This window comes from Bos indicus x Bos taurus, chromosome 5 (assembly GCF_003369695.1).
Source record: "Bos indicus x Bos taurus breed Angus x Brahman F1 hybrid chromosome 5, Bos_hybrid_MaternalHap_v2.0, whole genome shotgun sequence".
Classification (NCBI taxonomy): Eukaryota; Metazoa; Chordata; class Mammalia; order Artiodactyla; family Bovidae; genus Bos; species Bos indicus x Bos taurus.
Window position 1 is genome coordinate 56,635,498 of NC_040080.1, and position 24,471 is coordinate 56,659,968.

The 24,471-nt window shown below is 36.9% G+C and overlaps 1 protein-coding gene across 14 annotated transcripts in view; it reads left to right on the forward strand.

The window, feature by feature from the left end:
* Window positions 1-24,471, forward strand: part of ANKS1B (ankyrin repeat and sterile alpha motif domain containing 1B) — a 1,175,033-nt gene that overhangs the window by 434,936 nt on the left and 715,626 nt on the right. For all 14 annotated transcript variants that reach the window (XM_027542059.1, XM_027542058.1, XM_027542067.1 and 11 more), the window contains exon 11: window positions 4,988-5,124. In XM_027542059.1, the coding sequence (XP_027397860.1) occupies window positions 4,988-5,124 (137 nt within the window). The remainder of the gene's footprint in view (window positions 1-4,987; window positions 5,125-24,471) is intronic.

A 24,471-nucleotide genomic window follows, 5' to 3' on the forward strand; every position in this document is an offset into this window, starting at 1 on the left:
ACTTCCAACTCTGGAAATGTTTTTCACACTCATTTCTTTCTAAGTTTTACTAACCCATCAGAGAACTCCTGACAGAACTCCACCTCTTCCATGAGACCTTTCCTGAATCTCCAGCCAAAATAACATCAGTCCTCTTTGCCAGCTACATAGCAACTAGCCCGGTCTCTGGTATACTTTAGCTGTTCAGTACATGCTAGTGAATGGCATTAAAATTGTATACTATAATATTACATAGTATTCATAGAATACTTTTCTTGTAAAAGCCCCTGTAAACTAGAAAGATTTTCCCTGTGCTTGTTACTATAGAAGAAACTGACAGTCATAATGCATAATCTAATGCATAGAAAGTAATGTGACTACAAGGTGTCTCATTTCAATCTGAAGTTGCAAGTATATTCAGTAATTTTCTCTAAGCAATTTTTACACACCTCATTTCCTTTTAATCAGAAATGTTTTGTAGCTGCAGGTGTGAAGTGCAGGTTGACCATGTAAGACCATCATGGATATAAGCTGTCATTTTGCGAAGTCCACTGGATGATTGGTGGATTTTTATAAATAATATAGTAAAGGATATGTTAAGAATAAATCACTTTACTAAGACTCTTATGTATGTTCTAGAATATACTTTTCATTTGGATTTCTCCAAAAGGACCATGGAATTATAAAAACCAGATCACCTTTCTCCATATAATTAAGGGCATTTATGATGGTTTCCCCTGACACACAGGTTTTATTTTATTCATTTTACTTCACTTAGTATTCTTAGAAGATTGCATTGAGCTAAGAGCTGTGGAGAGAATAAGGGAAATGTAAGTCACTGTGAAAATATAACCTAGTCTGGAAGAGATAATGAACAATGCAAGGTAGTATAAAATCAAATTATCAGTGTAATGGTACAGATCATGGATTCAGAAGATGGACACACTTAGAGTCTTTTTAAAATAATTTAGTACATGATTATTCACTATCTTGTAGTATGTATTAAATTACTTACAAGAAACATTCAAGAAGCTTTTGCTTTACAGTCTGCATGGACTACCCAACAGTTTTTTCTGGCTTTGAGGCAAAAGCACTTAACAGGGCCAGACCTTGCAGTGAATCATTCCCCAAGGGATCATCTCTTATTTCTGAAATTAAATTCTGTCCCTACCAATTTGTGTTAGTAGCTGAAAGATACTGGTCTCAAATTCTACCCAAGTACTCAGAGTTATTACTCTAGATATTTTATCTACAAAGTACTGCTATTTATACCCTTGCTTTTCTCTCTAGATTTTCTTTCCTCCATATTTTAGTTTAATTCTGATATTTGGTTTGATAGGGAAAAAGGAAACTCAAATTTATTAACTGCATACTATGTATCTGATTATGTGCTAGTTATTTTTCATTTGAATTCTCTCACACATAGCCCCAGAATATAGTTATTAATCATCCTCATGTTTTAAAGAAAGACTAAAATCCAGAGTAATTAAATAAATTATCTAACATTGAACAGATAGGTTTTCCACAAACCCCAGCATCTGGTATTAGAATATGAGTTTGTGTTCTTTTTTAAATTAATATTTACTAAAAGATAGAGTCATAATTAATGTTTAATTCATTCTAATAAAAAGTAAAAAGTAGCACAGAATTGAAGATGTGACGGACAGACAGAACAAAATACTATGAATGAGAAATAGAGGCATAAAAACAGATTCATGAAGACTTCAAGCATTGGAATTATCAGACAGATTAAAAAGCAAAACAACTTCCAATTTGAATAAATAAGAGTAAGCAAATGCTGGGGTATTGAAAATGCTAAATGATAATGTAGTGTATTTGAAAAAGAACCAGATAGAAATTTTAGAACTGAAAAGCATAATTGAAAGTAAGTAAATGGTTTGATAGCAGACTAGACATAGCTGAAGAAAGAACCAGTAAGCTGGAAAATGAATATTTATATATATATAAAACTATCCAGAATGCAATACAGAGAGAAAACAATGAGGGTACAAAAGAGATAATAAATTATAATAAATAATAAGTCTAACATTATTTCACTGAAATCCAAAAGGAGAGAAGAGAGAAAATGGGATAGAGGCAAAATTTGAAGTGATATAGTAGGGAATGTGTGTTTTTCCCATAGTCTTTCCTATTTCTGCTGCTCAAAACTCCATCTTTTTCAGTTCCTCAGGCCAAAAACCTTAGTTATGCTTGCCTTCTCTATTCCTCTCCTCCCCTGTATCCAACATATCAAGAAATTCTATTAGTCTATCTTCAAAATATATCCAGAATCCAACCTTATCACCAACTCAAATGCTAATACCCTGATTTATCCTGAGTCACTGTTGTTAACTCATCTCCCTGCTTCCAGGTATTATACCTATAGTACACACAAGTGTACTCTAAGATGTTTTTATGGTTGATATTTTCTGTTTTTATTATTTCCATCTTACTGTTTCCATGTTCTACTTTGTTTTTGTGGAGTTGGTTGACTCCAGAAGTAGAGACTGCCCGTAACTTGACTATGACAATAGTCTTCAGGCTGTGCCTCCTCTGTTCATATTTGCATACCTAGGGCATGCTAACCAGCAGAAAGGCAATGTGCCATCAATCTAGAACTTCTTGTCATCAATTTACTGGAAATTTAACTTTGTGATTGTCTTTTCTGTAAAATGGGAGTGGTAGTAATAGTAGCTATTTCAAAGAATTATTTGGAGGATTCAATGAGATTCAGTAAGTAAAATAATTTAACATGCTCCCTGCACATAATAAATGCTCAATAACCATTAGCAATTATTGTCATTACTAGGCTGGTCTCTGCTTAAATATCTTCAGTATTTCCCATTGCCTACAGAATTAAGCACAAACAAAATAATAAAACCTACTTTTAGTTATCTAAACTTAGCTCCAATATCTTCCTAACATAAAATATTAGCTTTATATATACTCTTTCACTCTCCAAGCCCTTATGTTTTATGTTCTAGTCCTACCTTTCTTACCTGAAAACTGCAGCTTTTCAACAACCATCTTCCTTCCCAGCCACAGTTGGATTTCTTCTCCCCCTGCTTTTTCATCATGCTTCATCTACCTGTTATCAACTCTCAAGTTATACTGCATTATAAATTGCTTGCATGTCTCATGGCACATTTGATTGTATACCTCTCAAGGGCAGAGATTTAAAAAAAAATTTACTAGACTTTATTTTTTACGGCAGTTTTAAGTTTACAGAAAAATCAAGTGGAAAGTATAGAGATTCCTTTTGTACTCCCTGCTGCCATGCAGGTGCAGCCTCCCACACTGTCAGTATCCCCCTCCAGAGTGGTACATTCATTTTCAGTCAGTGGACCTTGACACTGACACATCATTATCACACAAAGTCCATAGTTCACGAGAGGGTTCACTCTTGGTGCTGTACATTCTGTGGGTTTGGACAAATGTACAGAGACATACACCCACAGTTACAGTATTGTGCAGAATAGTTTCACTGCCCTGAGAGTCTGTGTTCCACCTATTCATCCTAATCCCTGACCAGAGATTCTTTTCAATTTATCCATAAAACATAATGCCAAATACATAATTGCTCCCAAATAAATGTTTTAGATGTATGAGTGAATGAATGAAAGAAGGAGGGGACAAATTAGAGAGAATGAATGCATCTTGTCATTCTTGCTAACTGATGTTTTGTCTCCATTTCAGTGTTCACTCATACTACCTTAGCCTATTCAGAAGACTTCCCCCACAGACTACTGTCTTTCAGGAGCTGGCTTATTCTTGAGATGCTCATTCAAACCCCACCTTATGTATTATACTAAATCAAGAGTGAGCTCTGGACACATCTAAGACGGTTTATGAATTATCTATTTAATTTGGTGTGTCACACTTGCATTTTTTAATTTCATGAGCCTATGTCTGGATTCCCCAGTGAAAATAAATTATATTTTAAAGTAATGGGGAGAGTTTCATCCTCTTGCTTTCTGTGAGCAAGAAGTGCCTTAACAAATCATTGCTTTTCACCTGGGATTGTTGGTGATGGCCATGGCACAGAGACACTTGCTGGTCTCTAAAGAATTCCCAGTCCTAGTCACTCTTGGACCAATTCAGCTGTCGAGTACAGAAAATTATTGGGGAATAATTAAAAATATAACAAGGAAGTAAATGTTTTGAACATTTGAGCTTGCAACAGTTTCCATAAAAAGCTCTAGAGGATTTGCCAAACTGTCGTTAAAATAATATAACTTCTATGTGCTAGCGGGAGTTATTTACAGAACCTTCTCCATCCTTTCCCCAGTATTTTAAGCATTCTAAAACTGCATCTTTGATGTTATTTTGTTTTGATATAAATTTAAGAGGAAAACGTTATACATATTGCTGATTTTCAAGTCATCAGTTTCTTATTTCTGCTCCCACAATACTGAACATAAGGGAAGATTACTTTGGATTTTTGAAATTTCATTCACTTAGCTTTGACCATCTAGGAAGATATATGTATCTGAGAGTGATAATTTTGTTTTTATCTACATTATAAAACTATTTTGCACAAATGTCAGTTTTTTATCCAGGTTAATTTACTGGGATGCTATTTTTTTTTTTTTTTTAACAATTTGAGGGATTTCTGGGAAAAGTGCTTTGGGAAGGCATGAATATTATAGAGAAAACTTAGGCCAGTCATATAAAAAGAGCATTCTTTTAAGTTAAGGTGATGTTTTAGTCATCTGTATAATGGCAGTCTAAACATTTATACTGGATGATCTATCATTATAAATTAAGTAATAATACTCTTCCTCCTTGGAACAATACTACAGGGGAATATTTACCATTCTAAAAGAAAATAAAACATTCAATAAACAAATTATCTTTAAAATAAACTGCCAAGTGTATTCCACATTATGATCTTGTAATTAATACCAGTTTTAAGTTTAAATATCAATTCATTTTCATTAAAGTAATTTTAAGTCTTAGAAGGTAAACTGAGTGATTAGGTTCATGGTTGTTCTATTTTTATTCCCAGATAATGCCTCTGAGGTAGCAATTACTGCTCCAGGAACTAGTAACCATAGAAACAGCTCCACAGGCCCAACACCTGACTGCTCACCTCCATCCCCTGACACTGCCCTCAAAAATATTGTAAAAGTCATTCGACCCCAGGTAAGTGCTCATCATGACATCATGTGCAGTTTAATATATTTTGTTTTTGAATCAGTGCATGCACACCATCTATATTGCAGTACCGGGACTATTTTATAAGTAAATGGACTTCCAGGTTAAAAGAATGGACTTGGAAGAGAATGTTTCCTTCCCTTCGAGATGATGATACACATTGAAATCTGTTAGCTTTTGGAAAATTGAATTTGTATATTACATGAAAAAACAAGCTTAGAAAAATGTGAAATAGCGATGGCTATTTCACATCATTTTTCTCAACATTTTAATAATTATGCTCGAACTATTGAGCTGTTACATGTTTTCTGGTGTTTCCTTTTTCTTTTGTCTTTATTTCTTTGGACATGCAACATTGTTTGTGATAAGTCCTTTATCCTCCAATCCCAGTCGTTTATATATACATGTTTTTTCCAAATCTTTATCCTTTATGGCTTCAAACTAATTTTGTCTGTATTTGATATTGCACCTCTCATTGCTCCTTATTTTTCTCCAGTGCTCAATTTCCTCTAGCTAGTCTCTTTACCTTTTGTTCTTTTTTTCCATTTCTGTCACTTTTCTATATGGGTTTCTTTCTCTTACCCCTTTTCTTTCAGTTGGATTTCCCAGTAGGCGGTTTGCAGGCAAGCTTTAGAAATATCATTGGGACAAGCTGTTCTGTGATATTTCATTGAAAATAGCACTTATAAAGCTGTTTGCATTATATTTTTGCCAACAGATGGACTCAGAACATGGAATTGGTGGTGTTCTCAACCTAGCTCATTCTGAATGGGCCTCATAAAATTCAAGAGAGAGGAACTTTGGATCCAATCAATGCCATTCACTATCTCCTTAGATATATAGTATGAACAAATAGTTTGAGCCAATTTGCAGAACAAATGTCTTTTAATATTGTTTTGACCTAAATGAGCAATAATTTGTTTAACATCTTACCTTCTTTAACACAACTTATTTTGGATTTTTTTATTACATGTATCATCCTTATCAGTAAAATGACATTTAAGCTTTGCATTTCTGCTACAGCTTATAGAACACTTTCCTACAAATTATTTTGTTTAACCTTTATAAGTTTCAAGGGAATGTATATTTTAGTGTTATGGATAAGTATATTGGCACTCCAAAGGGGCTAAGTTGTGCAACTGATTTGAAGTTTCTTGTACTTTCCTTGGTGTAATAATTGTCTCCTACAATCCTGTTCAGAGGGTAGAAAACTCCTCATTAGGATATATAATTTGCTACCTCTTTATGAGGATAAAACTTATAGGTTCATTTAGGCATAGGTAATATTTCACACAATGTCCTGGTATGTGGAGCAGGAAAATGTTTTCAATAATTCCTCTTCGTTTTCAGGGAAATTTGACCTAGTTCATTTGTTTCAGGAAGTCAGCCCCACTAAACTTAGATTTAGTTGCCAAATGTCACATTTATTATCATTGGTTTTCTCACTAGGTTAAGGTGTTTCTGGTGCTATTGGGCAGCTATTGCATTTCCAACATTTTAAACTATTTATGTAGGAGATTGTCTTATATATATTAATAAAATTTATTGCTAAACAGTTAATTTTATATCAGTGTAAATTCTCTAATGTAAATGCATTTGGTCATTCAGTGAATGAAAAAGATTCTTTTCTGTGTAATCTAATGAACTCTAAAGGATCTTACTCCATAAATCCTTCTTTACATATTCTATCTTATTTTAGTAAACTTTGAAGAAATCTAGGAGTAGTGTTAAAGCCAGAAATTCCACTTGACTCCACTCCTTGGTTCTGTCCATTTTTAAATGTGTATGAAGGTAACTGACTCTACTTTCCTTTATTAGATGTTATAATGATGATTTAGGGAAGAAAAAATGAAGGGAAAAAATTGTGAAACTAAGGATGATGGTATTTCAATTAGAACCAATGCAGCCTGTATGTATGTATGTTGTAGAACAATAACAGCCAAGGCATATAATTAAGAAAGAATATAACCTCACATGGGCCACTCTTTCTTTTACCTCAGAGACATTGGTGCAGTAGTTATTTCTCCTTTTGAGTCCTGATCTCCTGGGGTTCTTCATTTATTATAGAGAGCAGGGAATAGAAAATTCAAGTGAAAGTAATTATGAAGGAGTATTGGAGTAGAACACATGATTTCAAGAAATGGTTTGGAGACTAGAGGGTGTGAATAACAGACAGCTAGATGGATAAAATAGAGGACTCCCTGGTGTGCTCTGACAAGGCACAGGTGTGTCAGGAATGGAACATTGACAACAGTTACTGTTCCAAAGGAAAGATAATTATTGGTTAGCTTATATAAGAGTCTATATTTTGATCATAGGCTTATTAACCCTCTAGGTGTTTGATAATTCTCCTGGCTTTTCTGTCTGGAAATGCATGAATGTGATTTGATTGACTTATGGGTATTCAGATATTGTTTTCATTTATTAATTACAAATTAATAACATAATTGGAATGATCATTTCACTCTTAAAACCAGTGATGAGCCTTTAAAATGGAAGTACAAGTACAACTCTTAATCATTAATTTGCATTTATTTGCCTGGGCATTAGTACATGTGTTTAGTCTTATTGTGAGAAAACTGATACAAAACAGATGAGAGATAAAAACAGAACTGTCCATCGTATTCACTCACTACAAATAGATACTGATCAGATAGAGCAAGTTGGGTTACTTCTCCTTCGCCTCATGCATCCCTTTATCTAGTCTATTTTCATAACTCTATCTATAAATGGAAGATATCCATTATAACCAATGAGTTCTTGCTTTCAATATGAGGTAGAGCTGATTATACATTGCATGTGTTTCTGACTGGTGTATTAATTGTGACAGATTTTGCAGTGTTTTATTGAGTTTGACTATTTGGCATATTTATTAACTCAGTAAGTCACAACCGTTAATTCTGCATACTATATTTGATTTTTTTACCTTTGCTTCTTTGGACTCTTACATGTCCTAAAATTCCTCAGATTGTGAAACTTTCTATTTTTGATTCACAGAGTCTGAAATACTGATGTGCTACTGGCTTCTCTTTGTTTCTTTTCAGTATATTGATCCATAAGCCTGAGGCTCTCTATTTAGATGAATTTGCAAGGCTAAGCTCACTTACTCATACTTGAAAGTAGAACTGTTTCTAAACTTGAAAAGATACTTGAAATACTTGAAAAATATTTACATGTTAAAAAATTTAGGTAGGTCTATTGCAGGAGACCTGGTTTTGATCCCTGGGTTGGGAAAATCCCCTGGAGGAGGGCATTCCTCCAGTATTCTTGCCTAGAGAATCCCCATGGACAGCAGAGCCTGGTGGACAGTCCATGGGGTCGCAAAGAGTTGGACACAACTGAGCGACTAAGCACAGCACAGCGTTGACATACCAGTTTTCTTTTTGCTTTTTCTTTGTAATGCCTTTTTTTCTTTTTAATGTTTTCCTGGTGAAGCATCTTTTTACCCTTAGTAGAAGAATACAGTTTGATGGATTTTGACAACTGTGTATGTAGGTGTAACCACCATTCAAGGCAGGATATAGAACATTGGTGTTACCCTCAGAAAGTTGCCTCATGCCTGTTTCCAATCAGTGGCCCTTATTCCTGCCTCAGTGTGTGCATGCATGCTTGCTCAGTTGCTCAGTTGTGTTTGACTCTTTGCAACGTCATGGACTGTAGCCCATCAGGGTCTTCTGTCCATGGAATTTTCCAGGCAAGAATAATGCAGTGGGATCTTCCCAACCCAGGGATCAAACCCACATCTCTTGCATCTCCTGAACTGGCAGGCAGATTCTTTACCACTGGTGCCACTTCTTTCTGATTTTTATCATCATAATTTAGAATTGCCTATTCTTGAACTTTATGTAAATGGAATCCTACTGTATGTGTATGTTTTATGTATGCCCAGGTCTGGATTCTTTCACTCAATATAATTCACTCATGTTGTGCCTTTTTTTTTCTTTTTTGCTGAGTAGTTGGATTAACATAGTTGTTTCATGTTATTTGGTGTTATGAATGAATGTGCACTGTATGTTCATATAGATACCAAAAAGTAGAATTGTCAGGTTGTAGGGAACATGAATAGCTAATATTGTAAGAAACTTGCCAAGAGTTTTCTGAAGTAGTAGTTCCATAATTTAAACCCACATAGAAATATCTGAGATTTTTTATTTCTCCACAGTCTCGCCAACATTTACACTTTCAATTTTTTTCATTTTAACCATCCTTATGGGTATGAAAGCATTTCTCATTATGGCTTTAAGCACTTTTTCCTGTGGCTATTGCTCATTATTATATCTTTTGAGAAGTGCCTGTTCACGTCTTTTTTATGGGATTGTTCAATTTCCTAATTGTCAATTTGTAGTAATTTTTATTACTACATTCATATGACATTTATTACTACTACAGTATTTTTATTACTACATTTATAACTAAATTCTCCTGTAATTCTAAAAGATTTTAGTTATTTGTCTGGTTTATGCACTGTAAATATCTTTCCCAGTCTGTGATTTGCCTTCATTTTTAAAAAGCTTTTTATTTATTTATGGTTGTGCTGGGTCTTAGCTGCTCCAAGCGGGCTTCTCCAGCTGTGCTGAGTAGGGGTCACTGTCCAGTAGTGGCGCATGGGCTTCTCACTGTGGTGGCTTCTCTTGTTGCAGAGCATGGACTCTGGAGTGCTGCTTCAGTAGCTGTGGCGCATGGCTGTTTCCCCGTGGCATGAGGGATCTTCCCTGGCTGGGGATCAAACCCATGTCTCCTGTATTACAAAGCAGATCCTTAACCACTGGACCACCAGGGGAAAACCGACCTTAACATTTTTTAATGCTACCTTTTGATGAATAGAATATTTTAATTTTAGTGAAATATGATTTTTAAATTATTTTTCATGGTTGGTGCCTTTTGTGTCTTTTTCCAGGTTATAAGTATATGCACCCATTTTTTTTCCCCATAAGCTTTCTGGTTCTGGCTTTTGCATTTAGTTCTGCAAACTATCACAAATCATTTTTGTATGGTGTGAGGTGGGAGTCAAGTTTCATTTTTTTTCCTATATGGCGAAAGACTTCCCTTTCTCACTGAGTTGACCTAATGCTTTAGTACTGTTTACTGTTTTAACTTTCCAATTTTGTTTACTGTTGATATATAGAAATACAATTGAGTTTTATATCATCCTTGTAACTTTCACCTGGATTATTTCATTTAAAACTCACAGTAGTTCCTTTAAAAAATAATTTCCTTAGGATTTTTTCCTTCCCTGTCATCTGAAAATAATAATGGTCTTACTTTATCCTTTCTGATTTTTATGTCTTTTATTTCTTTTTCTTATCTTTATGGTGCATGGAAGTGGTAAAGCCAGAAATCCTTTCCTTATTTGCTATTTTGAGGAAACACACTCAGTATTTCAACATTAACTATAAGCTTTAAGTTTCTTATATGTACCCTTCTGCTGCTAGTTTGCAGAGAGCTTTTTTTTTTTTAAATTTTTTAAATTGAAGGATAATTGTTTTGCAGAATTTTGTGGTTTTCTCTCATACATCAACAAGAATCAGCCATAGGTACACCTGCTGAAAGTTTTTTTTAACATAAAAGTGTTTTTTCCCATTTTATTGTTTTTTAATATATATTTTGATGATCATACTACTTTTTTTCTTTTTGTTCTATTAAAGTGATAAATGCATTCCTTTAATTTTGAATGTTAATCCAACTTTGAACTTGGTTATGATGTTTTATCCTTTTTGTATAGCACCTGATGCAAGAGACACTTTGGATAAAACATGTATGGAGAGGTGGATTAGACCTAAGGGAGTCAAAGATGACTGGTTGACTGGAATTTTTGAATGATAGTAATAGATATAGGAAAAACTTAAGCAGAAGTTCATTTTGATGAAGAGGAGGATGATATGACAAATTTGGTTTTGTAAACTCATTGAGAGTGAGGCATGGTATACAAACTGAAATATTAGTATAGAATTATGATGAGAGAGGTTAGGAGCTTAAGGTAAAGATTTTACAGTCATTTATAGAATTTGATGGTAAAGAAAAATAGTACCAAAGGTGGTATGCTCGCAAATGCTTACACTTAGGAATATAGTTAATATTTGTGAAGCACCTCATATAATTTAATTTTCATAATTTTGGAGGGAATGGATATTATTATTGTAATTTTATAGATGAAGAAATTGAGAACAAATTTTTAACTAATTTAAATTTAAGTAATTTCTTAACATTTACTTGAAAAACAGGGCCTTAGTAAAAGAAAGACAGAGCATTGAGAAATGATAAAGGAGGAAGAGCCAGACATCCTGGAATGTGAAGTCAAGTGGGCCTTAGGAGCATCATTATGAACAAAGCTAGTGGAGGGATGGAATTCCAGTTGAGCTATTTCAAGTCCTGAAGGATGAAGCTGTGAAAGTGCTGCACTCAATATGCCAGCAAATTTGGAAAACTCAGCAGTGGCCACAGGACTGGAAAAGGTCAGTTTTCATTCCAGTTACAAAGAAAGGCAATGTCAATGAATGTTCAAACTACTGCACACTTGCACTCATCTCACACACTAGCAAAGTAATGCTCAAAATTATCCAAGCCAGGCTTCAGCATACGTAAACTGTGAACTTCCAGATGTTCAAGTTGGATTTTGAAAAGGCAGAAGAACCCGAGATCAACTTGGCAACATCTGCTGGATCATGGAAAAAACAAGAGAGTTCCAGAAAAACATCTACTTCTACTTTATTGACTATGCCAAAGTCTTTGACTGTGTGGATCACAATAAACTGTGGAAAATTCTGAAAGAGGTGGGAATACCAGACCACCTGACCTGCCTCTTGGGAAACCTGTATGCAGATCAAGAAGCAACAGTTAGAACTGGACATGGAACAACAGACTGGTTGCAAATAGGGAAAGGAGTACATCAAGGCTGTATATTGTCATGCTGCTTATTTAACTTATATGCAGAGTATATCTTGCAAAATTCTGGGCTGGAAGTAGCACAACCTGGAATCAAGGTGGCTGGGAGAAATATCAATAACCTTAGATATGCAGATGACACCACCTTTATGGCAGAAAGCAAAGAGGAACTAAAAAGCCTCTTGATGGAGGTGAAAGAGGAGAGTGAAAAGTTGGCTTAAAACTCAACATTCAGAAAACTAACATCATGGCATCTGGTCCCATCATTTCATGGCAAATAGATGAGGAAACAATGGAAACAGTGAGAAACTTTATTTTCTTAGGCTGCAAAATCACTTCAGATGGTGACTGCAGCCATGAAATTAAAAGACACTTGCTCCTTGGAAGAAAAGCTATGACCAACCTCAACAGCATTTTACCAACAAAGGTCCGCCTAGTCAAAGCTATGGTTGTTCTAGTAGTCATGTATGGATGTAAGAGTTGGAGTATGTAGAAAGCTGAGTGCCGAAGAATTGATGCTTTTGAACTGTGGTGTTGGAGAAGACTCTTGAGAGTTGCTTGGACTGCAAGGAGATCCCACCTGTCCATCCTAAAGGAGATCAGTCCTGAATATTCATTGGAAGGACTGATGCTGAAGCTGAAACTCCAATACTTTGGCCACCTGACATGAAGAACTGACATTGGAAAAGACCCTGATGCTGGGAAAGATTGAAGGTGGGAGGAGAAAGGGATGACCGAGGATGAGATAATTGGATGGCATCACCGACTCGATGGACATGCGTTTGAGTAAGCTCTGGGAGTTGGTGATGGACAGGGAAGCCTGGCGTGCTGCATTCCATGGGGTCGCAAAGAGTCAGACACAACTGAGGGACTGAACTGACTGAAAGAAGGAAGACAGCACGTTGTCATGAATATAAAGAGAGAAAAGAAAACTGAAGAGGAGATTAATCAATACTGTCAAGACTTTTCGGGAGGTGGAGGAGAAGGGAGATTAAAATGTCACTTTATGTGGTGATTATGAGGGCAAAGACCTTCAAAAATGCAATTTCTCTCAAACAGAAAAAATGCAAAGAGTTGAAGAGTTGTAGAAAAACAATGCACTAATTGTAGATTACTTTTTTGAATAGTTGGTTTTAAAAGGAATGAAATGGTGGTGGTAAAAGGAAAGAAAGCATGTGGCAGTGTGTTGAAAGATGGGCATGGTTAAGGAAACAGTTTTCTTTTATTTTAGGATATCGGAAATTAAACCTGGTTGTAAAGAACAGGAATGAGGAGACTAAAAGAGACATGCGTGATGGAGACTGTAATGTTAAATTGTATAATAGGAGGAGAAACTAAATCTAATCAACTTCAAAGTTCAAACATTCTGGCATCTCTGGGTGCAAAAGACACTTTAGATAAAGCACTAGTTGCTAAAGTACTGCTTTCTTGAGCTATGCCTCAGTGGTTGTTTTAATTGGGTTGATTTTCTACTCTTTTCTCTTATTTCATAGCATGAATCAAATCTATAGTAATAAAGGATGTTTGAGAAATGACCCAAAGTAGAGGCAGAAGAGACTATTTTAGCACAATATCACAGAGAAGACAAACAGGTGCTTAATATTGAACATTATAATACCTTAATGAACATAGTTGGATGCTAACAGAAAGCCAACCTGGAAAATTTGAAAGTTATGAGTATTTTGAGGTACTCCTGGTACTGTCCAGATTCCACCATGCATTTTAAATCCTATCCTGAATAGTATTCAGCAGAATGAAGTGATTTCAGGCTGTACTTTTGCAGAAGAGGAAGGACCCTATGAAAAACAAGCAAAGAGGGCATAAGGGTAAAGAAAAGAGAATACTCAAGGAACCAGTTTTCTCAAGAGTCTAAGGGAGATGGTTTGCAAAAAGATGAGCTATTCCTGAACTCCTACCTATGATGGCCTCTGTTTCAATCAGGTGACAACTCAACCTGGAGGAAATAAAGAATTTGGGCATTCTCCTGGACTTTCTTTGTGCTTAATGAACTAATAATAAAGTAATTTAATAATAAACCACATTATCTCTCCCTTCATTAAGGGTTTAGAACTGGGGGTGCATAAAATTCTTGCCAAATCTAGAATCACATTTTACTGGGCACTGGAGGGTTAGATAATACATATGCTAAAATTTAGAATTAGAAATGAGAGTGGGTATGTAAAAAGGAGAGGCATATAACTCAGAGTAAGTATAGCATATTGTATTGGGTTGCAGTAAAAATAGATAAAGAATAAAAAGTCTTTCAAAGAGATAATCTTTTAAAAGTATCTTTATTATTGAGTACTGAACCATTTAGTTCTATTATTGTGCATGTGTTTCATCTATTTCTTATAAAAACCCTACAAGGTTTTTCCTTATTTTACTGCTTGGGTCTGAGGGTTAGATTGAATAATTTCCCCAGTGTTACACAGTCACTGACTGGAAGAACTCTGGTCTTCTAACTCCAGGAGTCTGTTAATGTTAATTACCCCATTGTTGTTGTTTAGTCACTAAGTCGTGTCAGACTTTTTTGCGACCCCATGGACTGCAGCCTGCCTGGCTTCTCTGTCCATGGGATTTCCCAGGCAAGAATACTGGAGTGGGTTGTCGTTTCCTTCTCCAGGGGATCCTCCTGACCCAGGGATTGAACCCACATCTCCTGCATTGGCAGTCAGATTCTTTACCACTGAGCCACCAGGGAAGCCCAGTTAGCTCAATAGGGAGAAAATAACCAAGAGGGACTATGATATTCCAGAGGGATGATGAAATTTGAGAGGAGAATAATAGATTAGAAAACGGAAGATGAGCCTAAAGACGGGAACCAAAGAAGACTGCCTAACTATCATTTGGAGTCCTACAACCAGTTTCCTTGGTGACTCAGTGGCAAAAACCTGCCTGCAATGCAGGAGACACAGCAGACACAGGTTTGATTCCTGAGTCACGAAGATTCCCCTGGAGAGGAAATGGCAACCCACATCAGTATTTTTGCCTGGGAAATCCCACGGACAGAGCCTGGCAGCTACAGTGCATGGGGTTGCAAACAGGTAGACACAACTGGGTGACTGAGCATGCACACACCCAAAGCTAAGTGAGAGGAGAAGGCTGAAAACAGAAAAGTAGTAAACCAATAGAAAATAATCTTAGGTGAAACAAAGAACAATTCAGAAAGAAAAAAAAAATTGAGGAATAAGTCAATGACCCCAACAATCAACTAGTAGTCCTGGACAAATTGGAATGTCCTGGAAGCTTTTTATTTCTATTGAAGTATAGTTGACTTTATATTAGTGTCAGGCGTACACCGTAGAGACTAAATATTTTTAAAGATTATATTCTATTTACAGTTATTACAAAACAATTCTTATTGTTTATTTTATTTTGTACATAGTAGTCTGTACTTCTTAATTCCCTACTCTCATCTTGCCCCCCCAATTTTTTCTCCCCATTGGTAGGGAAGTGGGGATAACCTCATATTTAGCCAATATCATGCTAAGGGGATTCAAATCATTGAGGGAGCTTAAAAAGGCTCCCTGAATGCATTACCTAAAAGCCAGAGTTGCTATCAACAGAGCCAATTGTGGATGAGACAACAAGAGTGAGAAGGATTGTCTTTGGAAGGTTATATTTCAAATGTGGGCAAAGGTGATTTAATTGGCACTATAAAAAAAAGTGGGGTCATTTTAGGGCTTGTTCTCAATCTGTGAATCTGTTTCCATTTTGTTCCATATATTTGTTTCATTTTTTAGATTCCACAAATAAGTGGTAACATCAAGTATTTGTCTTTCTCTGTCTCATTTCACTAAGCCTGATGCTCTCCAGATCCATCCACATGGTTGCAAACGGCAGAATTTCATTTTTTATGGCAGAGTAATATTCCATTGTGTGTATATATCCATCTTCTTTATTTATTCAGCTGTTGATGAATGTTTAGATTGCTTCCATGTCTTGGCTATTTTAAATAATGCTGCTTTAAACACTGGGGGTGCATGTGGCTCTTTGAATGAGTTTTTGTTTTCTTTCAGATATATATCCTGGAAAGGATTTTTTTAGCAATGCCTTGGCCCTACCCTACAGACCGATTAAATTGATATCTTTAAAGGCAAGACTTTATGGAACTGTATGCAACATTTTGCTTGTAGGTACCTACCGTTTTTTTTTAGGAATAAAATTCTAATCATGCTCTGTCACATATCCTCTATGTAACCTTTCTATGTAACCCTCAATTTATCAGCAAAATATGGATGGTATTTACCTTGCCTGCTTCTCAGGGACATAGGAAAGCTCAAATCAGATAAAATGTACCATGGTGCTGTAAGTTATAAAGCTCAATAACGATCCAGTTTGTTATTAGAGGGGCAATTAAATCACATTTGGCCACATTTGAAATATGACCTTGGAGAGACTATCCTCTCACTCGCACAGTCTCATCCACAGTTGTCTCTGATGATAGCAACCCTGGCTTTTATGTAACACATTTGGGAGCCTTTTTAAGTTCCCTAAGTGACTTGAATCTACTTAGGATGATCCTGGTTAAATATGGATCATTTTAGGTGAAACAAAAACAATTCAGAAAGAAAAAAAAAAAATTGAGGAAGAAGCCAATATGGAGAATCCCAGCCTCCAGCATTTCATTCCTTAGAGATGTCTCCATATGACAGCCACAGGAAATATAAACTCCTGAAATCTGGGATGTGAGAGAATCCAAAGATGACAAATGGCGTGGAGTTGTGTCAGGCTGACCCAGTGCAGGGGAAGGGAAAGTCAGCATCCAGGAGGCATCCACTGTGAACTGCATCTTCCACCAATGACTAAAATCACCATCATTCTGTACAGAGGTCGTGTCAATCACATTCCAGCATAATATTAATTACCCTCATTTCTCTTCTTTTGATGAGATCCTGGCTGAATTTGTCCACCAGGAAAATGGGAAATTATTTGAGAAAGATTAAGAGCTAAGGAGAAGGAAATGGCAACCCACTCCAGTGTTCTTGCCTGGAGAATCCCATGGATGGAGAAGCCTGGTAGGCTGCAGTCCACGGGGTCGCACAGAGTCAGACATGACTGAAGCGACTTAGCAGTAGCAGCAGCAAGAGCTAAAGAGAGAGTTAAGTTATATAGGGCCACCTTCACTGCATTACCTCAGATAAGCCAAACTGCTCCTACCTTAGTCTTTTTGTTCTCGTCCTTGATTTGCCAGAATGTCCTTCCCTCAGAGATCTGCATGGCTCATTATCTTTCTCCTTTCAGGCCATTATTTATATGCCACCTTATGAGAGAGCTCTTCTCTGACCACTGAGTATTAAGCAGCCACCATTTTACTTTCTATCTCCTTTATGCTATTTTTTCCTTATAACATTTTTCACGTCTGGATTAGCATTTATGTGTTAATTTGTTCTGTGTTTTTCTTCATCACTTGAATGAATGTCGCATAGAATGATAACTGTTTTATATTATTATTATTATTAACTGCTCAGTCACAGCACCTCGAACAGCACCTGGTACATAACTGGTGCTCAATAAATATATTATTTGAATTAATAAACTGAGTGTGGTTTGGTAAAAGACAGTGAAGATGGTTCTGGGAAGGGAGTACTCAAATTAAACTTTGTATTTGAATAGAAATTAGCTAGGTGAGGTGGTAAATACATAGTCCAGGGAGCAGCATAGGATGAGCAGAGCATTTCAAGTTTTTTACTTAATGTTCTGCCAAATCCACATTGAATAGTCTACTGAGTCAAGAAGTCCCAGGCAGGCATCCTACCCTTTCCCCTCAATCAGAATGTCCTAATCTCTATGGAGCACTCATTCTGAGTATTATTCCTAAGGGACAAAATTGTTTTCATGGTCAGATATATGGGGGAAATAGAGGGTTAAACACTTTTCTTTACTGAAGAATTTTTCATAGCCTTTCTCCACTGCCACCCCTGGGAAACTCATTAATATTTTTCACAACTAGTGATCCACAAAACACAATTTGGGAAGCATGATCCAGGTCATTTGATATACTTCTTTGTAGCTGACCCTAGCAATTCCATTGTGGTTTGATTTTTTCATTCATCCTGTATGAATTCATACTGTTGAGAAAGGGAGTATGCTGACTCAGCAATAAATAGTGTGCTCCTTTTAGTATGCTATAGTGTGGTATCTGGGAGAGGGCAATGGCACCCCACTCCAGTACTCTTGCCTGGAAAATCCCATGGACGGAGGAACCTGGTAAGCTGCAGTCCATGGGGTCCCTAGGAGTCGGACACGACTGAGCGACTTCACTTTTCACTTTTCACTTTCATGCATTGGAGAAGGAAATGGCAACCCACTCCAGTGTTCTTGCCTGGAGAATCCCAGGGATGGGGGAGCCTGGTGGGCTGCCATCTATGGGGTCGCATAGAGTCAGACACGACTGAAGTGACTTAGCAGTAGCAGTGTGGTATCTATAGCATACTAATCTAGGAGAAGGCAATGGCACCCCACTCCAGTACTCTTGCCTGGAAAATCCCATGGACGGAGGAGCCTGGTAGGCTGCAGTCCATGGGTCGCTAAGAGTCGGATAGGACTGAAACAACTTAGCAGCAGTAGCAGCAGCAGTGTGGTATCTAGACTTAAATCTACTTAATCCTGTGAGCAATCATGTAAAATAACAGACTCATTATGATTCCTATTTTATATATGAGGAGACATAAAATGAATATACTGTATATAATATCATGTTGAAAACAAGTTTTAAATTAGCAATGTTAAAATCCTAAAACCCAAAAACAAATAGTTAGAAGGATCTGTATTTTTTTACTATAATACAATATTATTTTTGCATCATTCTATTTTACACTGATTGAATTCTACTCAATAAATTTCTTCACACATTATATTGGGCACTATGAGGAATAAAAAACATTTACATAGTTCTTGGGAGTTTAGGCAAAAAATTAACTACATTGTTTTCTTTTTCTCCCAGATTCAGAACCAATTGAGAGATGGAATGAAAGAGTTAAATTAAACATCATATTTTTAAGTTACTGATAGGATAATTGGACAATGTGGTTCTAGATATGTGGCCAGACGTGCTTTCCACTGAGTTAGACATACATCCGAACCTGTCACTGGTATAGCTAGACAATTGACAAGGTACTTTTGCCACAGAAGAACAGAAAATGTATACATTATGCTGATGTGTTGGTTCTGAAGAGGAAGAGCCCAGAGGGGTAGAGTTGAGCATGCTTAGATTTCCCCCCAAAGTAATTTTATACCTATGTAACTCTGAACTCCTTCGGGGAGAAATGAGTGGAGGGTAGGAGAATAGGCCAAGAATGTTACTCTAATGGAATTCTCTTTCTCATGGAAATATGAGTCCAGAGAGTACAAGTTCAGCTTAATAAAAAGATAAGATATACTTCATTTGCTCCAGTAGCCTACAGTGTTAGATAATAAGACTCGCTATACTTACTTGCCAGACATCAGTTCAGTACAGTTCAGTCGCTCAGTTGTGTCCGACTCTCTGTGACCCCATGAATCACAGCACGCCAGGCCTCCCTTCCATCACCAACTCCTGGAGTTCACCCAAATTCATGTCCATCGAGTCAGTGATGCCATCTAGCCATCTCATCCTCTGTCGTCCCCTTCTCCTCCTGCCCCCAGTCCCTCCCAGCATTAGAGTCTTTTCCAATGAGTCAACTCTTCACATGAGATGGCCAAAGTATTAGAGTTTCAGCTTCAGCATCAGTCCTTCCAATGAACACCCAGGACTGATCTCCTTTAGAATGGACTGGTTGGATCTCCTTGCAGTCCAAGGGACTCTCAAGAGTCTTCTCCAACACCACAGTTCAAAAGCATCAATTCTTCGGCGCTCAGCCTTCTTCACAGTCCAACTCTCAAATCCATACATGACCACAGGAAAAACCATAGCCTTGACTAGACGGACCTTTGTTGGCAAAGTAATGCTCTGCTTTTTAATATGCTATCCAAGTTGGTCATAACTTTCCTTCCAAGGAGGAAGCGTCTTTTAATTTCATGGCTGCAATCACCGTCTGCAGTGATTTTGGAGCCCCAAAAAATAAAGTCTGACACTGTTTCCACTGTTTCCCCCTCTATTTCCCATGAGGTGATGGGACCAGATGCCATGATCTTCGTTTTCTGAATGTTGAGCTTTAAGCCAACTTTTTCACTCTCCTCTTTCATGTTCATCAAGAGGCTTTTTAGTTCCTCTTTACTTTCTGCCATAAGGGTGGTGTCATCTGCATATCTGAGGTTATTGATATTTCTCCCGGCAATCTTGATTCCAGCTTGTGCTTCCTCCAGCCCAGCGTTTCTCATGATGTACTCTGCATATAAGTTAAATAAGCATGGTGACAATATACAGCCTTGACATACTCCTTTTCCTATCATTTCACTCTAAAAATCTGCCCTTCCTTCCTAATATCAATTTATGGCAACACCATCCACTCAGTTTCTGAACCAGAAATTCAGGTTGCACTGGATGTCTCCCTTTCCTTCTCTCCCTCAGTCTAATTAGCCACCAAACCAGGTCAACTCTGTTTCCCAAATATCTCCCAAAGCCTTTTTCTTTACTTTGCTCCCACTGCAATTGTCTTGATTCATCTTCTCTTGACTTGATTTTTGGAATAACTCCCACAATGTTTTCCTTGTTTGTCTCATCTGCTTCTAATTTATCTTCTACATTTCTCACAGAGTGATCTTCATGTTTTTATTATTTTATATTTTGAAACAATGAAAGAGTTACATTAAAGAAAAGTTAGAAACACAATACAAAGATCCTTTTCATAGACCTCTTTGTAAGATACTGACCAAATGCCCTGTCAACCCCAAATGCCTTAGTGTGCCATTTCTTGCAAAAAAGAATATTTATCCATAATGGAAAAAATCAAAGATCATTAACTTTAATACATTACTACCAATTTATCCTAAAACCCAATTCAGATTTCATCAGTTGTCCTAATAATATCTTGTGGTAAAATATACAGTCTAGAATCATGTATTGTGTCTATTGTCATTTCTCTTTAACCTCTTTCAACCTGGAATGATTCCCCCATATTCTCTGGACTTTTAAAAACATGGCACATTTGAAGATAACAGATCAGTTATTCTATAGCATGTCCTTCAATTTGAGTCTATCTGATACTTCCTCATAATTAGATTCAGGATATTCACCTCTGTTAGAAAGATCCAGAAATGACTCTGCATTGTTTTGTTGTTGTTTATTGCATCCTGTCAAGTGGTACATGATTGCCTTATTTCTGATGTTGTTCACCTTGATCATTTAATTAACATTTTCTCCCAGGCTTCTTCACTGTAAAATTATTCTTTTTTTTTTTTAAATAAACTTATTCTTTATTTTCTGTAACTTAAAAGCATTTGTGGGGGAGTACTTTGAAACTATATTAATATCCCACTTCCTATCAAAGATTCAATTTTAAAATTTATTTATATGCATTTGTTTAGACTCATATTTTCCTATTTTAGTCAATGAGTTTTACAACTTTACTATCATTATTGGTTTTGAACCTTTAATGATTCCTGTTTCTGCAAAAGGGAGCCCTCCTGCATCCTTTCCACGTGTCCCCATCATTCTCGGAGTGCTTCCTTGCTTTTGGGAACAAAAAGATATTCTAAACTTATTTCATATATACTTTTCCAGTCCCATATATGGAATCAGCCATTTCTCCAAGAAGCTCTACTATTTCTTTTTAGTGGAAAATGATCTTTAGATGCCAAGTTTTATGTACTAGGTATATTTATTTCTATTAGGACATCACCACTCCAAGGTCCTTCCAAGTGGGCAGAGCTACGGAATATTTACATGTATGCACAATATGTATTTGTATGTGGGTATGAACGTGTATATACAGGTATATTTATGTACACACATCTATATTTCCACAACCATCTTTATCGAAAATCACAAGTTCATAGTGGTAGTGTAATTTCAGTATTTACACAATTCATTTTAATATTTGTAATTCATTTTCTGATAATCAGAAACATGACTTCTATTATCCTTAATGTATTCAGTTATTTGATCTGGTCCTGACACCCATTTAGGGCCATCCTCATATGTGGATGCCAGTCTCCCCCATTTGGGCTCTGCCTTCCCATGTCAGTCCACCCCCACATGGATACCATCTTCACTCTGCTCAGGTGTGTCACACACCGTACAGTTCACCCTCCTCCTTGTCTTCGGGGTGCTCTGACTCGCCACTGGACTGAGCGTTGGTGACTGCCCTCCTCATCTGGGCACTGGTTTGAGTCTCCACCCCAGCTGCTGTCCACAGATAGATGCCCTCCAAGCACTGTGAGATGTGTGACAACCATCCTCTGTGGGGATACTCTCCTCACCTTGTGTGGGCTTTGTCCCCCAGTGCCAGAGTCTCCCTCTGGGTGGCAAGTGGTCTTTTTATACTATCAACTGGATCATGTTATTCACCTTTGTAAAATATTCCTGAGCTCCTTATTGCCTCATAGTAACACCCAAACTCCTCAGTAAGGTGTTAACCTGTTTATCTCCTGACACTGAACTCCTCTTTATGACCACCATCCCCAACATACAATCATACTAAACTCTTGCAACTCCTCAAAGGAAACCTATGCTCTTACCCTTTTTGATACAGGATAGGATCACATAACATAAAACCCTTTCTCACGCCATCTCCAATAAGATGCCCTTCTGCATTCATCCATTTCACTCATATTTGCTGAGAGTGTTCTGTATTCCAGGCTTCATGCTAGGTAAAGGAAATATATTAGTAAGACAAAAGGAAGTCCTCAAGGAGCTTTACAATGAGGAAGTTGATTTACAATAATCAAGTAAACAATAAATAAAGATTATAATTTCAAATCGTGATAAATGCCATGAACTAACTAAACAGAGTAAAACAAAAGTTGGAGGAGTAGTCAATACTTTACAGCAGAGAAAACCTCTCTGAAGGTGATACTTGAGTTAGAACATGAATGAAGAGAAACAGCCAGCCGTGCAGTCAGAGGGAGAATGTTCCAGGGAAAGGACATAGAGACACAAAGACCCTGATGATGAGATGAACTTGTGGTAGAGGAACAGACAAATGGCATGTAGGTGTATTAGGGGAAAGTGCTTGGAGATTAAGTGGCAGAAGATGGGGAACCATGTAGGTCTTTGTAAAAATTGTAGATTTTGATCCAAGTGCAATTAGAGGCCATTGAAGGGCTTAAGCAAGGATGTGACATGATTTCCTTTACATTTTTAAATGAAATACAGGAAAAGCAGAAGCAAGAGAAGTAATTCAGAGGTATTGTGGTCATTGAATTGAGAGAGTTCTGTTCTTGGATCAGGGTGGTGTGGTGAAGGTATATAAAATAGTGAATGCTTTTGAGACACATTTTCAAAGTAGAACCCAAATATTTGTGGTTCTGTTAAATTCAGGGGATATAGGGTGTGAATCAAGCATTCCTAGGTTTATGGCTTGAACCGCTGTGAGAATCATAGTGCTATTTACTGAAATGGTGAGGTCTAGGTGGCACCCCACTCCAGTACTCTTGCCTGGAAAATCCCATGGACGGAAGAGCCTGGGGGGCTGCAGTTCATGGGGTTGCTAAGAGTCGGACATGACTGAGCGACTTCACTTTCACTTTTCACCTTCATGCATTGGAGAAGGAAATGGCAACCCACTCCAGTGTTCTTGCCTGGAGAATCCCAGGGACGGGGGAGCCTGGTGGGCTGCCGTCTATGGGGTCACACAGAGTCGGACACGACTGAAGTGACTTAGCAGCAGCAGCAGCAGGTGAAATCTAGGGATTTTTGTGTGTTTTTTGTTTTGGTATTGCTGCGGGTAGGGAGCAAGGGTCAAAGACAAATTTTCCTACATAAAATTTGAGATACTTTCTAGAAGTCAAGGAGATAAATGTAAGGTTTTCTAGCCCTTCCACTGTGTTCCTCAAGCATTATGTATGTACCCATATATTATTGCATGTACCCACATATTATTTTTATATGAGTATTATAAGAGTATATTTATGCAGCAAAAGAGATTTTATACAAGAAGATTTTATAGAAAACCTATTAGTTACATTACTATTTATAAAAGCGGAAATGATCCCCCACCAGCCTGTGAGATTTTTCTGCTTTGATTTTTGGTGTTTAGGAAAGAGCTTGATATTTATTGAGTGGACTCAGGGATAACAGGTATAATTTAACATGACTTCTTAGAAAAGTTGTATGAAACAGGTACCAAACCATATCGCAATTTCACTCATGATTATTTCTCTCAAATGTTTCTTGAAATCAGAAAGACACGTTAAAACTGTCTTACATCTTCCACTGGATTCCATAAAAAATGCAACAAAGATATCCACACAAAGAGATATCTACATAATAATTGCAGTTATATGTGAAATGATAAATTAAGAGGATCATTAGGTTAGTGAAAATATGAGAGAAAAGACTGCTTTGAAAAAGTTAAATTGCATAAACATTAG